Source organism: Xyrauchen texanus, chromosome 27 (genome assembly GCF_025860055.1).
Source record: "Xyrauchen texanus isolate HMW12.3.18 chromosome 27, RBS_HiC_50CHRs, whole genome shotgun sequence".
Lineage (NCBI taxonomy): Eukaryota > Metazoa > Chordata > Actinopteri > Cypriniformes > Catostomidae > Xyrauchen > Xyrauchen texanus.
The window spans coordinates 8552709-8568686 of record NC_068302.1 but is presented as its reverse complement, the minus strand read 5'-3'; the positions used below and the strand labels follow the sequence as shown (position 1 = coordinate 8568686).

Sequence of the window (15978 nt, the reverse complement as noted above, 5' to 3'; positions counted from 1 at the left end):
TGCTACCACACGTCACGTGGAAATAGTATACCCATATATTGTGAGCCATTAGAAAATCTGATCTGAAAATCTAGAGTTGATCGTGTCATATATCTGATTCTGAGTTATCATAAAGAGTGAAAGGATCAGATCATTCGGCCTCTTTACATACTGGTGAAGTTTCACATAGTCATTGATGTGGTTTTCATTCTGAAGATGAAGAGAGGCGATGTTTTCCACACTTGCGGGAGAATATTGACTTCTTTTATTTAAAACACATTAAAATCAACGCGAAATATCCAGTTCCGAAAGAAGATCATTATTTGAGAATAATTTCTCAAAACATGTACATTATCTTGCATTTCTTCAGGAGAGAATTTACAGATTTTTTCAGATTTCTCCTTATATTCTGCATTACAAAACAAAACGAAATAAAAAAATACAAGGGTGTAAAATGTATACACACGCATCCTAATGACAGGAAATAAAGGGAAATTCATTTTTCTTATCTGTGGAATACACCATGTTCTCCTTTTCTCCCCGATTTTGCCCAAACGAATCTTTTCCTCCAGACACAGCACAGCATCTCTTCACACATGTACCCTGTGTGTGTTGAGCAGATGCGACGACCATCTGTAATTTTCATTCTGTTTGTTTCTACAGTAAGCCTCAATTTGGTATACACACTGTGATTACTGTAAGTGCATGTACAAGATAAAACTAAATGAGCCATCATTAAATATTTATTTTATAGATGTGCTGTGAGTAATTAAGTTGTCCTCAGCACTTTATCATGTTAATCATCATAGTTTTGTATGATTACAGACAGATTACAAATGTAATATTAAAACTGATCAAGCGAGGATTCTTTTAGCTCAAGTGGTAGAGCATTGCTAGCAATGCCAAGGTCATGGGTTCGATTCCCAGGAAACAAACAAAATGTTTATCAGTAAAATACCTTGAATGGACCGTAACCCGCTATGGACAAAAGTATGTAAATGTTATTACCGTAAAATGGATCCTTTTGGCTGTATATTTTTGAGCACCTGTCAAGTGTCAAGAGACTCTCCTCTCTCAGTGAAGGCTGAAAGTGTTGGAGATGGAGAGAGAGAGAGTACAAGAGTAACAGTGATGTCAATGGTGACATACTGTTGTAAGGAGAAGCCTTATTGCCAAATAAGTTTCAGTACTTCAATTGAATACACAAGTAGAATATGGGACACAAAGAGAGAAGAGAGCTGGCAAAGGAGGAGGGAGATTCATTGAAATCTTGCAGTACTTTGCTCTTCGGATTTTGTCAAAGATCATATCCCACGCCTTCATTTGGACTGATATGCTTTACTTTATTCTGTTTTTTGTTTGTTTTTTGGAACAGGCGATTAACAAAGGCATGCCAAGACATTGTCTTCTGAGACCAACTTAAAACTCAAGTGAAAAAGCAAGCAAGGGAAAGTTAGTAGTTAGAATCTATTAGATGATGTACATGCTCCTAGAAGTAGATGTAGAACTTTTCACTAGCCACTTTGCCATACATAGTTTATTTTAACATTATTTGATGTGGTTCTTGCATTCTGAATTGACTGTATCCATTCTGACCCTGTCTCACAGATAATATCATGGACTTGGGGATGGCTGGCGAGAAGGGAAATGGAGAGATTCAGTATGGCTCCAATAGTTTTCAATCCGGTCGAAGTGGACAGACCGTCACCTACCTAGGCAAGTTCGCGTTTGACACCCCTCCCTCAGGCAGCATCGGAGGCTCGGGTTGGTGTCCAGATAACAACATCATCAGTCTGGTTAGTGCCGGAATCCTGGGCGTGTCACCGTCACCAGGCAACATCAACGCCCAGACGTCTTCATCGAGCGGCAGCATGGGCGGCCAGTCGTCAGACATGGATCAGGTATACGCACCACCTCTTCCAGCCTACTCCACCTGTGGCGAGATATACCCAGAGCAAGTGGCATTCCATCACAGCCCTGCCACGTCATCGTCTTTGCCCTACCCGAGCTCTGACTACCACACCACATCCAAACCAGGCATGGATGGCAGTCTCTTTTCCATGATCCCAGACTACAACCTCTTCCATCACCAGGGAGACGTAGGAGTGATGGAGCATAAACCATTCCAGACCATGGACCCTATTAGAGTGAACCCACCTCCCATAACTCCCCTTGAGACCATTCGAGCCTTTAAGGATAAGCAACAGATCCATCCTGGGTATCTCGGTGGGCAACAGCACATATCTCAACACCACCAACCCTCTCAGACACTTGCTCTCAAACCCATTCGACCAAGAAAGTACCCCAACCGGCCAAGCAAGACCCCTGTCCACGAGCGCCCACACGCCTGTCCGGCGGAGAACTGTGACCGCCGTTTTTCGCGATCAGACGAGTTGACGCGCCACCTGCGCATCCACACGGGGCACAAACCCTTCCAGTGCCGCATCTGCATGCGATCCTTCAGTCGCAGCGACCATCTTACCACGCATATCCGAACACACACCGGCGAGAAGCCCTTTTCTTGCGAGTTCTGTGGACGCAAGTTTGCTCGCAGTGATGAACGAAAGAGGCACGCCAAGGTGCATCTTAAACAGAAGGACAAAAAGCCCTCGGACAAGGGCAGTAGCGCTGGGGCAGGGGGGAGCCACGCTTCTCCTCCGAGCTCCTGTGGGAGTGCGGGACCCAGCAGTGCCAATATCATGACCGTTACCACTTGTGCATGAGATGGACTTGCAAAGTAAGACTTCAAGGAGAAGAAATGAAGGTTTCTCTTCTTCTCTTAGATACACTTGACTCTTATACTCTCTACATCTCTTCATATCCATCCATTTCCTCCTGGTTTCTGTTGATTATGGTGGCATATATCTGTAGCCACTAATGTTTTAGGTCAAATGGATGCAGAGTTAGTGGACTAGTGTCGCATGAATGGGAAAGATGGGTGGGGGGTTGGGGTTCAAAGATAACAGTTCTAGCAGTGAGGTCCATCCACAAATATAGCACTTACCGATGCAGCGCAAACACAAAGTTAAACTCTGGCTCTGGAGACAAGATGCATCCCTTGAAATTGTATTCTTTTTATTTTTGTTTTCCATACAAGGAGAGATCTGATTGCTGTTTCTGTTTTTCCTATGTGTATTTTATTTTGTCATTGGGTTGTCAGATTTCTAAAAGTGCACTTTCATTTGCTTATACTGTTTTGCAGTCTTTTTTTAAAATGATTGTTAATTATTTAATTTCTTGTGTTATTGTTGTTGTTTTTCAACAGAATGTGCCAAATTTATTTAAATGCATCAGACAACTTTTTTATATTGTTGGTTGTTTTAGCCTGGCTGGGATTATACTGAAGTTACAGGCATGTAACTTTACTGTAAGAGTCAATTCAGACATTGATTTGGGAAAAACCTTTAAGCTGACTGAGTTTCTGGTGTACATTAAAAGTCTGTTGCATAATTAAATTGCATTATCTTCATATATTAAAATCCCTTTGGTACAATTAAGGGATTGGAATGGCGTATGTAATCAACAACAGACTGGCAGTGCAATAAAATGAAAAACAACAACGATAAAACACAGTCTGGCTCAGAAATTTACATTGAAGGGATGAAATTAAGACAGTTGTGGCCTTTTTCACCTAATTGTTTCACTTAATTTATGTGAATAATGGCCAAACTTGCTGTTCTATACTTTTCTTCTGTTAAAATCAGCTATGGTGATCTGATCCAAATATTTTGCCTTTCTGTTTTCGCTGCCTGTAGGCACGCATGCACTAGTATCAGTTGTATGTCTTTGCAAGTACTGAAATGATTGAATCAGTCATCTTTGAGGACCTGCAGCAATACACATCCAATTCAAACTACACATGGTGTCAACAAGAGTTAATACAGTAAACATGACTTATTTTCATGCGAACATTTTTCTGGTAAGGTTTCCATTGTCGTTATTGTCATTGTTTTACCGGACAGTTATGTTTCATGCTTTTATCATCCAATATTTTTCGTTGGGTCCCATTCTTATGCACATTGTATATTCAGCACAGATTTTAACACACACGTACAAACGGTTTTCAAAATGAAATCAGCCAAAATTATGGTAATGCCTGCCTACAAGCATCACCGCTGGGCAGGATTGATCTTAGGAGTCATTGTTTTGCATTTTCACCGGCTGCGGCCTGCCTGCTATATGCATGCCATTCAAGATGTTTTTTGGATGGGAACCATTTCGATATTATACTGCTCTAAGGGGCAGCACCGTAATGTGGTATCTCCACGGTTACTCATATTTGAAACATGCCTAGAGATTCAGAATATTAACTAGAAAAACGAGAGGGGTTTTGTACAGTTAAATATACAAACATATTACTACATGTTTTTTTACTCGGAATGTATAAAGCAATTTCCTTCAGTATTATGATGTGTCTATGTGTGTGCATGTACACACCCGCAAACACCCGCATACCCAGATATTACATTGACTGAATGTTGAAACGAAGGGTGTGTTTACATTTTCGTTCTCTTTCTTTCTGTTTTTCAGATTGTGATTGTGTAAATATTGACAAATGTTTTATAAGTGTGCGTGCGTGTGTGTGTGTGTGTGTGTGTGTGTGTGTGTGTGCTGGAAAAGTTGAGTATTGACAGTGCCAAATTTGATGCATTTTACATAATTTCTAGTCACAAGTTACAAATATTAACTGTTATTAGCGCACGCAACATTGCAATTGATGACTTGCGGACACACTGAATGATGTGTTTAATAAATGAATAAACAGAAAGATTATTTGAAAAAAGGAAGCAAAAACCTGTCTCATTATCTTATATGCAAACTATGCATACAAAGCAAATCATTTGATGAAGGCATAACACTATTATTTAGTCGACTACCTTTGTGTTTACCAAATTTAGACTAAGAATTGGTCATTATATTATTTTACAATTAAGCTTCACAACTAGTAGCAACTTGGTCTACTGTAGTTCCATTTAAAAATGTCACAAAAAACGTAAATTAATTTTAACGCTGTTAAGTGTTTATTCACGTTATTCATTTCTTAGCAATATTAACAACATTGTACATAAGGCCCAAAGATGAGAAACCATCAATTAGCTTTTTTTAAAAAAAAAAAAATAAGAATAAGAATATTCGTGAGCTCCACTTCCGGAATCTTCTGGAAAAGTTCATGTTTTTTCCCACCTCCTTGCAAGGCCAGTACTGTAAATAGTTATTTCTTTTATTATTGTTATTATTATTATTATTATTATTATTATGGTTACATAAAAAAATTACAGTACAGTGGTAATCAAAATGTAGAATGTATTTAATATGACCATTAAAATAATTTTCCAAACTATGTCAATCCTTTGATAAAATAATGAAGCTGCTTATAGGCAATATAATAAGTATTCATTTATCAGTATTCATCAGGATGCTTTTCCTGCAACTGATTTAAAAAAAAAAAACGCATTACTTACTGTATCTGGGGTGGAAAACAGAAATGATAAAAACCTAATATTGATCCGAAAACTCATCTACTCACTGCTGAAATTTGCCAAAAGCTAAACAGGGATTTTTTATGTATACATTGGCATTATTGTTTTGAATTTATGCATCGATATGGCCCTTAATGTCAGCATCGTGTACACAAATACGTTTGTGCCTCTTAACCTCTCTCACTGTAATAAAAGGAGGGGAAATATTATTGAGAGTTGATAAGCTAGATTCCCCGGTGGAGAGTGTAAATGTTTGGTTAAATCAGCAGAAAGGTTCAGGATAATACTTGGTTCTCCTCAAGGTTCCTCCACTGCTCTTTTTTCATTTTGTAGAGAGATATCTTCATTTCAAAGGCACATATGGTATGAGAACTATGGTTTTAAAATAAGCATACATGCAAAATAGCATCTGGCTTTATTTTAATATTATATGTTATTTTCTTCTTTCTTTCTTTGCCAAGATACATCAGAATCCAGGGCCAAACTGCAGCAGTAAAAATAGAGAACGCAGCTTTCCCAGATCAGATACCCAGTGGAATTGTGTATATGTGCATTTCTGCAGTTTGAGAGCGAATTCATACTCTGATGTATGGAATAGAGTGGCTTGGAAGAAAACCGTGTTTAATGTTAGAAGCTGCTGGAAAGTTTAAGTAAAGGAACAAAACTGAAATTCCACTGGTGTTATAAAGAATAAAGTCCTTATAATTCTAATTTATAATATATGCTACGACCAGTGAAAACACAATATCCAGCTTAACTCAGATTTGAATAGCTAATACAAGTAAACGTCTTCCTCTTAAAGTTCTGTGAAGCAACAAGCAATCGTTACCTCCGGAAAAACTTGTGCGTGTGTTTGTGTGTGTATGTATGTTTTTCAGCATGCTTGCATGCACCTGTTTATCTGTACTTCCATGTTCATATTTTCCTCTCTGTTTGTGTGTGAATGTCTCGGTACATCTCACTAGAATTGCCAAAAAAAAGGTCACCAAGTACAAAATCAGTGTACTGACCATGTGTCTAACCCTAGCCCTAACCTTAACAATGGATTGCTAATTAATTTGATTGTATTAAAAAGAGCAGCGCTGTCAATATTCTTCATAATTTCTCCACTTTTGTTCCACGCAAGAAAGAAAGTCATATGGGTTTGGAACAATGATGAGCAGATTTTCATTTATGGCTAATCTAACCCTTAAAAAGTCAATCTGTTTTTGAAGGGAATAGATATTGTTGTGACTCGTGAGAAGTGTCACAATTGAACTCATCCATGTCATGGTCTCAAAATGACTGTTCACTGTCTCACGCTGGATCAGAGCCAGAATGAACAGCCTTGTTTGTGCCAAACCGGGTTGCAGGCTTGGTTTCCCTGGAACAATATGCGTAGAGGACACCACAGAAATGTAAATGTGACCCTTGTCAGCGCTCAAGCAGGCGATGTTTCACAACACTGATTCACTGTTGTTTACCTGATTATTTTGCTCCCTTTGAATCCCTCATTATAGTTGGTCATTAAAGACTGATTTAGCAATGGCTCATCTCATCTGCAAAAAAAAAAACAACAAAAAAAAACAGATATGAAAGAAAGTCATCTTTATTGATGCCCATCCGTTCTCATAGTACTGAACTGTTCAATAGTGTTTACGGTTTATAATGTGGAAATTGTTGTGTGGCCACCTTGGGCCGATATTTTGGTATCCGTATTCTTTTCCTACAGGACTGTATCTTATGCATGTCTTGCATGTCTCTTATCAGAACGGAGGCACTCAGAGTTGATTGTGATCACTTTTATGAGCACGATGGGCAAAACCGTGGGGTTTAGCTCAACAAAAGAAAGGATCTTTTGATACGTTTTTACCTCCTGTTACTTCCATTGCCTTATACTAAGGCCCAGTGTTACTTAAAATCTTTTAATAGTTCTCAAAATTAATTGTTGTAATCCTTTTGTGGAGAGGACATGTTCTCTTGGTTTCTCATTTTGTTGTAAATTCAGTGTTTTCTGGTTGACACGTACTTGAACACACACCTGAATAAAATGCGATTGAAAGCATCGTGTCTTCTTTGTGTTGCGGTTGCACAAAACAAACAAATATGCATATATATTTTATGAACAAAAGTGTGGTCGGCAAAACTGGTTTTACCACCATGATAAGCAACCACTTATCTTTTACACACATGTGGAAATTTCGATAGGGTTTGTCAAGGGCGTAGATTTGGCTTGAACATTGGGGGGGTTACAGCGTGAATCATTTGCATGTTTCAATTGATGATGGTATAAATTATGGGGTGGTTGTAATAGATTGTTTTGATTATTGGGGGAGCATCTACGGCCCTGCGGTTTGTTTGATAGAGATTTGGACTGGCAGATTACAAATATGAGGCATTACAAAACTTTATTATGACCAATATATTCATAAGAAGAACTTTTAAGGGGGGGCATTTTTCAATTCTAATTCGACACAAATGGAGAGCAAAAGTCTCCTTTCGCTTCTCTTATTTTTCTCCAGAGGAAAAGACTCTATTGAGGTTCAGAAGATATTTCAACAATGTCACAAAATGTGCTCAGATCTGCCAAGACACCACAGTCTGCGATCAAAATACAGGTATTTAAAAATAAAATCAATCATTTCTTATTAAATTCTACCATCTTGAGTAGCTTACTCAAGTTAACAGCACTGTTTTACTGTAGGCTATGACAACAAGAATCATCTCATTTAATCTCAAATCTGTTCTTATTTCTCCTAAGGGATATTAGGAGGAACATTTGAGCCCCTTCAACTTCTCAATAGCTTTTAAAAGGGCAATATCTGAATAAAAAATTACTTGATAGAAACCCTGTGGGTATCTTTAAAATGTGACTATTCACATTATACTACATGCCTTTTATTTATATATTTTCTCAAATAATTCATAGTAGACATTTCTAAGGGTCAATAATCTGTCTCCGTAAAGAAAAAGGACTTGCTTAAAACATTTGTATTTGCTTATAAACGTATTATCTCATATGACGTGAAAAAATCTCGCACAGCATCTGTCGCGCGGATGCCTGCAGTTTGACCTGTCCGCTTGCCGTAGATTAAAATCTTCAACACTTCCTGCTCGCTGTCTGGCTGTAAAAGACGATGATTTGGACATAAAATGATTATTAGCCGATTGATTTGGATTGAATTTGAACGCAAGATTAGCTGGTATGTATCACGACTGGTGCATGAGTGAGTAAATAATAACAATTGGGTTGTTTTCGAATCGCGTGAAGTGTCGCTGGCTGTGAGTCAAAACATAGTGAGCTCCCTACCTAGACAAGATGTACGCTCGAATAGAAAGGAAGGTTATGTCTAGGCTGACGGCTCGCGAGGTTTTGAAACGCAACCGTTGATTGGCTAGCGAGCTCGCGAGGCACCATCTAACAACTTTGAGTTTAACGTGAATATAAACGACACTGTGCAATCCAAAGATATTACTAAAGCTATATCATTAATGTATGAATCATTGACGAATATCTCTGTATATTTCAAGCAGATGCAATTTTCCATCTTTCATGAATGACAGAGATTCCAGAGTGTTTCAATTAAAGGAATATGCCGGTTTCAGTACAATTTAAACTGAATCGACAGCAGTTGTGGCATAATATTATTATGAGTACGACTAAAATAATTTCAACCCATCCCTCCTTTTTTTTATAAAAAAAAGGAGAAAAAAACCCAAACTAAATTACAGTAAGGCACTTAGCCTACAATGGAAGTGAATGGGGCTTTTTATTTTATTTTATTTTTTTAATATTGAAGCTTATATATATAAAAATCAATTCAATCTTCTGTTAACTTGATGTAAAGTAGTTTGAAAAATTTTTTTCACAGTAGTTTTTAGGGTCACAACGTTGTCATGGCAATGAAGTTGTAAAATGTGATATAAAGTTTAGAAGCTATACATTTGAAACAGTTTGTATTTTAACGTTTATGGATTTGCCCCCATTCACATCCATTGTAAGTGCCTCACTGGAACCCGGATTATATTTATTTAAAAAAAAATTTTAAGAAAAGGAGGGACAGGTAACAGTTAATCTGTGTGGTAAACAATATTATGCCACAAATACTGCCGATTGAGTCTAACTTTTGTATTGAACCGGAATATTCCTTTAAATAATCTTTGTCCTTTGATAATGATTTGGGTCGAAATTAATTAAAAACTATGCGAGTTGTGCTCCGTGGCACTTCAGAATGTTGACGCAGAACAATGGCGGTTGAGCTTAAGTAAATAATTGTTTCAAATTTTAGAACGTGCCATGTCATCCGCCAGACACTATTTGTCGATTATTGCAAAGATTAATCGATTATTGCAATGATTAATCATTAGCTCTTAACCGATTATTCAGCTTGTGCCCCGACTTAAAATGTTGTATTTAATATGCTTACTAACAATAAAAAGGACAAAATCATCTTTTAAAAATACCTCTAAATGACGTTCATTGAGTTAAATGTAATTTAATTCAGTAAAGAATTTCACTGCAAAAAATCCTATCGTTATCAAGTGTTTTTGTTTTGTTTTCCATTTAAAACGGTCTAAAAATCCTTAAAACAAGATACATTTACTTGAGAAGCAACATATAAGATATTTAGACTTGCTTTAAGAAAATGTATCTTAAATATGTGTATTTTATAAGTTCTATATAAGTTTATAATTTTTTCCTCTTGGTTATACTTCTGCGAGATTTATTATGAGAGCTTGTTTAAGGACCCGCCAATGTATACCTGCATCAGACATGCCTGTGTAGCGTCTCTGGTGCGTTGTGTCATAAACATAATTTTTTTAGGTGTCTGTGTCAAGTTAAATATAGTTTAATACTTAGAACACATCTTGGGATCCCTTAGTTCGAATTTGCGCTCAATGAAGTGTTTTGTACGCTAGAACGTAACGCATGTTTGTGTTGTGCTCCCTGCTGATGGGTTGTTTTGTTCACTGTATAAACTGCGCGTTGCCATACAGGTGAAGTTTCACTTACTGCCCTCTGGTCTAAACAGGTGGTACTACTTGCTTGCATTTCTCAGGAATCTTCCTTATTACGGTTATTTTTATAAAATTAATCGCACTGAATTAACGCGTTAAATCGACAGCCCTAATATTTATATTTGAAAACAAGCCAAAACAAAACAAATCAAAAACATATTTTTTTGCATTGTATAATGGGGCGAAGACTACCCTCTCTCACCTTTCTGTTCACTTCAATCCATTTTTAACTCACAAAAAAACAAACTAACTCTTATTAATAAAGCTGCATATTGCCAATTTTCTTCACGAAAAGAAATGCACAGTAACACACGTATTATGATTCAGTAAGTCACCAGCCATCACATTATAATCTAGCTGCATTAAGCGTGCAAGTGCCAAGGCAAGAGCGTCCCCGTGACAGAGTGTTTCTCAGCTGGGTGCAGTTTCAGCCTCTCACCCTTAGATTGGGACATTCGTGCAACTCATAGAAGAGGCCTTGATCGCACAGAGAAATGCCAGTTTCAGAGTTTGTAGTTATTTACATGATCTGCTTCAGTATTGTTTGAACTTTAATAAAGCTATAACGCATTAAATATAACTGCATTTAAGTTGTAATGCAGGGATGTTTCCTTTAAATACACTCGACACGCAAGTTTTGCTTCAGCGGAGCAGCAGCTCCAGCTCCACTTATTCCACAACGAGAGTGCTTCTGTATTTACTTTTGTATAATTCCCTCATACTTTGCGATCTACATCACCTGAAGCTGTGAAAGTTTAGAGTGCATCTGGAATGTTAGCTGTGTAATTCTTCCTCTCCTCAGTCATCCGCGAGCTGCTGTGCTGCTCTCGTGCATGCGTCATCATTAGCGTTTAATGTGATCTCGTTACGTTAAATGACTATTGTACAAAAAAATAAATGGTCAACAATTTTTTATCGCCGAAGTTGTTGATTACGTCGACTAATCGTTTCAGCCCTAATACCAAGCTTACTTATTACACAATTATGTATGAAATAAAGAGATATTAAATATGTTCTTTTGTAAATATTGATTACAGAACCAATCTTATACAAAAATATTTGACTGTAGAATGCCACATCACAATCAGTTATTATTTTTAAATACATAAATACAATTATTGTTATTATTAAGTACATTCTCATAAATTATATATCTATAAAATTATTATAAATAGTATATAAATATGTAAAATAAAACCGTCTACACTTGCTTTCCATTGGACGCACTTATTTTTCTGCAGAAAAAATATTTATATTCTGTCCTCACACTTCACCTTTATCTTTGAACTGGACTTTGGCCTGAAGTTGATTTGTCACTGCCTTGGTCATGTTTACCCGTCTCACCGACTGCAAGCGATAATTTCAAACAAAGCAGAAGTTTTTTGTTAAATGATTAACTCAGCAGAGTCCCAACGGTCAAGGGATTAACGCTGCAGATGCTAATGCATACTCTGTCTCCCGCCACCTGGCTGGTGATTGTCTTAACCCTTTAAGTGCTGAAGGTGTTTTTAAAGATTTCCTGTTTCAGTGGCATGCCCAAAATCAAAGGCTTTTAACCAGGGGTTGCAATAACCAAAAAATCCCCGTCATTTACAGATTTTTTTTTAAGATTGATAGAAAATTTCAAATGCTGTCTCTTATTTTGACAGATAAATATAAGAAAGATATTTTCACCTAGTGCATCATTTTGACTTGACTGCCTCTCTCTCTCACACACACACACACACACACACACACACACACACACACACACACACACACACACACACACACACACACACACACACACACACACACACACACTCCCTCCCTCTGCGTGTGTGTGTGTGCGCCCTGTTTATTGCCTGGTATTAAGATGTGTATGCGTAAAAGGCGTCATCACCATTAACACCTGGTGGTATCTTTTGAACAATTGTGTTCGGATTTCGAGGAGAGGTCTGTATAAAAGCCTGCATATATCAGTCATTACGATAGTGTGTTACTGCATGTTCAGTGTGTCACTTTATTATAGTAAAGCACAAAAAAGTATAGGAACAAAATGAAAGCTTGAAAAAGCGGTGTATCTTTTCTGCTAATTATTACATTTAGGAAATCTGGTTAAAGGAGAACCTGCATTAGAGCTTCAGAGATGCATGTGCTTCTCATCTGTGACTTTATTGTTATAGGCTATCAGGCACATTGAAGAAATTTCGTGAACCTGTGCACTTTCCGATCGGATGTTTATTTCATTAAAAAGCTGCATGTAATGGTAAAGTTTAAAGTCTTGTTTTAGCACAGCGGTTGATTGACAGGTAGCTACTTTCACTCAAGTATTCCTTGTGCTTGGGGAGTCAAAAATATAATTAAGCCTATACCAGTTCTGAGACATAATTTCTCAGCATAAGAAAATTATTTTTCCCTATTTTTTTGATTTGACATTTTATATCACAGGGTGTAAATTAGGTAGTTTAAAAAAACATTTATTAATTTAGTTTAATTTAATTTATTTAACATTTAAAGCTTTTATTTTTTTTCCCAATAATGTCAACTGTGTCTGAGTAAAATATTGTGTTTATTCAACAAAGCAATCAAAAGTTATAGCATCACAAATAGGAATGGCATTGATATGATACCTGGACATTTTTACCCGTAGCAGGTATCGGTCTGACGAGCCCGATCCAAATCCGATACCACATGTTGGTCATTGACTTTACTGTTAAGCTCAAATAACCTTCAAATCACCATTAAAGTAGTCCATATAACCTGTGCATTTTATTCAGGCTCTTACAGTCATCCAAAAGCTTTTTGAATTGCAAAAGGCTGAGATTAATAATAAATATACAGTCAGCATGCACAGCTAAGTAGTCTCTGGCACCACGCTTTACTGAACGAGCGCTGCTCTGCCGACACACACACACACATAAACGCGCTGAGGCTCATGATGCGCTGAGTAAATATGTGGATGCTCCACACAAACTCCTTCTCAGATGTAGATGATCAATAGTTTGGTCTGCCTATTGCATGCATTGAGAACGGCACAGGACAAGCATTTTACCAGATGTTGAATGAGAAGCTATTACACTACTGTGAATTAACCTACAAAAAAACACTCAAACACAGACTTCCTGGAGTGCTCAGTGCTGGAGTTTCAAAATAAAAGCCTTAAGAATTTACAACTGAAATATATTACCAATGTATCGTAAAATTATTATTATTATTTTTATTATTATTATTAGAAATTACAATAAAAACTAATTGGCTACCACAAATTACTATGTGATTGAAAAGGGGATACTTGTATATACTAATAAAACATAAATTAAATAAATAAATAAAATATAGCTGCAAGCTATGACAATGTGCCACATCAATGTGATCAGCCACCATTACCAAACATACAGCTGCATGTTCATAAAAATCACTCAAAGCACACAGAAGATATAAAGATCTTCCTGTTTCACATTTTTTGACATAAATTAATTACTTTATTAATTACTGCCTGTCACATGAATCCCCTATGAGGAGTATTTAAAAGTTCAGAGCCTGCGATTTTCAGAAAATCCAAAATGTCCGACTTTTGTTTTGCAGAGCTAATGACCGCGAGTATGAAAGTTCTTCGGCGTTATGAGAACTATATATATGTACCAATTTTGGTGACTGTATGTGAAATTGTGGGTGCTACAGAGCCCCCTTACATGCCCATTTTCAAGGGGGCGCTACTGAGCCCCACCAGCACACCGCCCCTTTTGTATCGTTCCATCCCTGATTACAAAATAATTTATCCAAGTTTCCAAAAACATCTCTTAACAAATAAAACATAATGATTGTACATAAGAACTAATTACACATGGAAATACAACAATGACTAAAGATATGCTCTCTTTCCAAAGCATGTAGGCATGAGTAACGAGATTCAGTTCCATTCTGTGTCAATTGAGTCATCATTGAGTCTGTGTCATGCTCTTGGGGCCATCTCCTGGTGGCCAAATATACATTGAATGATCCTCTGCCCATATTTGGATGACTTCCATCTCTGGTTGCAGTGATATAAATCCTAATATGATTGGTTTAGCATTCCATGATGCTAGACAATGCACTACATCATTTTCTATGAAGTCATCTGATCCAGGAAAGCTAACATTTATTTAGCCAGATAACACGTGCTGTGTGTACATTGTGCTTCATGTGGATTATCTAACAATCTATGCATCTGATTATTTTGTATGAGGGCTTGTTTTAACAGGAATCCCTTACTCTAAGTAATGGTATGTGATTTTATGTTCTTGAAAAAAAGGCACTTATGTGATATGAATTAAAAAGCCTTTGTTCAATGGGCTACAACATCTAAAACATATACAAAGCCTTTATTTAACCAGACTACAACGTTTAATATCTAGATGTTGTAGCCTGGTTAAATAAAGGCTTTTTTTATTCATACCACATGAGTGCCTTGGATTTTTCTATTTTTTAAAGAATTTTTGCTACCCGGTTTCCAGTAACCAACCATTGGCTATACCTTTCTGTATGTCAAAGACATGTATTTAGCTATTACTCACTATGTATTTGTCTGTGAGTAAAACAAATAGGCTGGTTGTATTCTACTCTTTGATAGCTATTTCCACAGAAGATTTGTCTTACCCCATATGTAACCAGATTGATTGGAAAGTTAGAGCAAAGTTAGACCTGCATTTGTTTTGGCAAATGGCTTTGTGACCACACCAGAGTGATCCTCTACATATGAAATTAGATAATGCTCAATTTATTCTCTCTGTCTAAAATAATTCTGCATTTTGACAACACCGACCAAACAAAACAGGGTTTTTTGGCCCAAAACGAAAAAGCAGCAGTTCTGTCTTTCTCTTTTGACACTTATAGGACTTTGTACCATTTGCATATTCAGAGGTTCAACTTATATGATGTGGAAAAGGAGAACACATCACAGGGCCGTTCTGAAAGGTCAATGGCTGTCAGAGGATGCTTACACTCCAGTGCGTTTAATGTTGGGGTGAAGGCCTGAATAAGCTGGCGGTGAAAGAATCCATTATGAACTGGGTAGACCGCCGCATACATGCCAGGGCCTCTTGCTAGATACAGTGACGTGGTCATTCTGACACTGGGGTCACCATGACAGCAATTTCCATTGCCTTGCCATCAAACCAAGTCTCTGTGCTTTTTGGAGATAAGATCCCGGCATACAACACTACATTCGCGACAGAGCTTCAATTAGCTGAGTTCTGCTCTCGGGCAATAATGTGTAGCTTGAGACAAGTTTGCCTCTTCTCTGTGTAATATTTTCTGCTTGTCTGAACGAAGCTTTGTACTGCTGTCACATGCACATGTGAGCCTTAGATTTCTGAACAGGGCAACTTTCATAAATCTGTGTGTAAATGGAGAGGATGGGTGAGGTTTTTGTTAAGGTCAACATTAAAGCAAGCAAATCTACAGAAGTCATTTAGCCTGCATCAATCTTACAGCATAACTACAAGCGACACCAGTGAAAATGTTATATATACAGTTGAAGTCAGAAGTTTACATACACCTT

The 15978-nt window shown here is 37.3% G+C and overlaps 2 protein-coding genes across 2 annotated transcripts in view; both read left to right on the top strand.

Annotated features, from left to right (window-relative positions):
* The window catches only part of LOC127621126 (early growth response protein 3-like), a 7109-nt gene extending 1859 nt beyond the window's left edge, over nucleotides 1-5250 (top strand). Inside the window, exon 2 of the mRNA XM_052094592.1 lies at nucleotides 1588-5250. Within this exon, the coding sequence (XP_051950552.1) occupies nucleotides 1588-2702 (1115 nt within the window). The 3' untranslated portion in view covers nucleotides 2703-5250. The remainder of the gene's footprint in view (nucleotides 1-1587) is intronic.
* A 3273-nt stretch (nucleotides 5251-8523) lies between these two features.
* LOC127620524 (bridging integrator 3-like) overlaps nucleotides 8524-15978 on the top strand; it is an 85853-nt gene continuing 78398 nt past the window's right edge. Inside the window, exon 1 of the mRNA XM_052093656.1 lies at nucleotides 8524-8641. The gene's annotated coding sequence lies outside the window, so the exon portion shown is untranslated. The remainder of the gene's footprint in view (nucleotides 8642-15978) is intronic.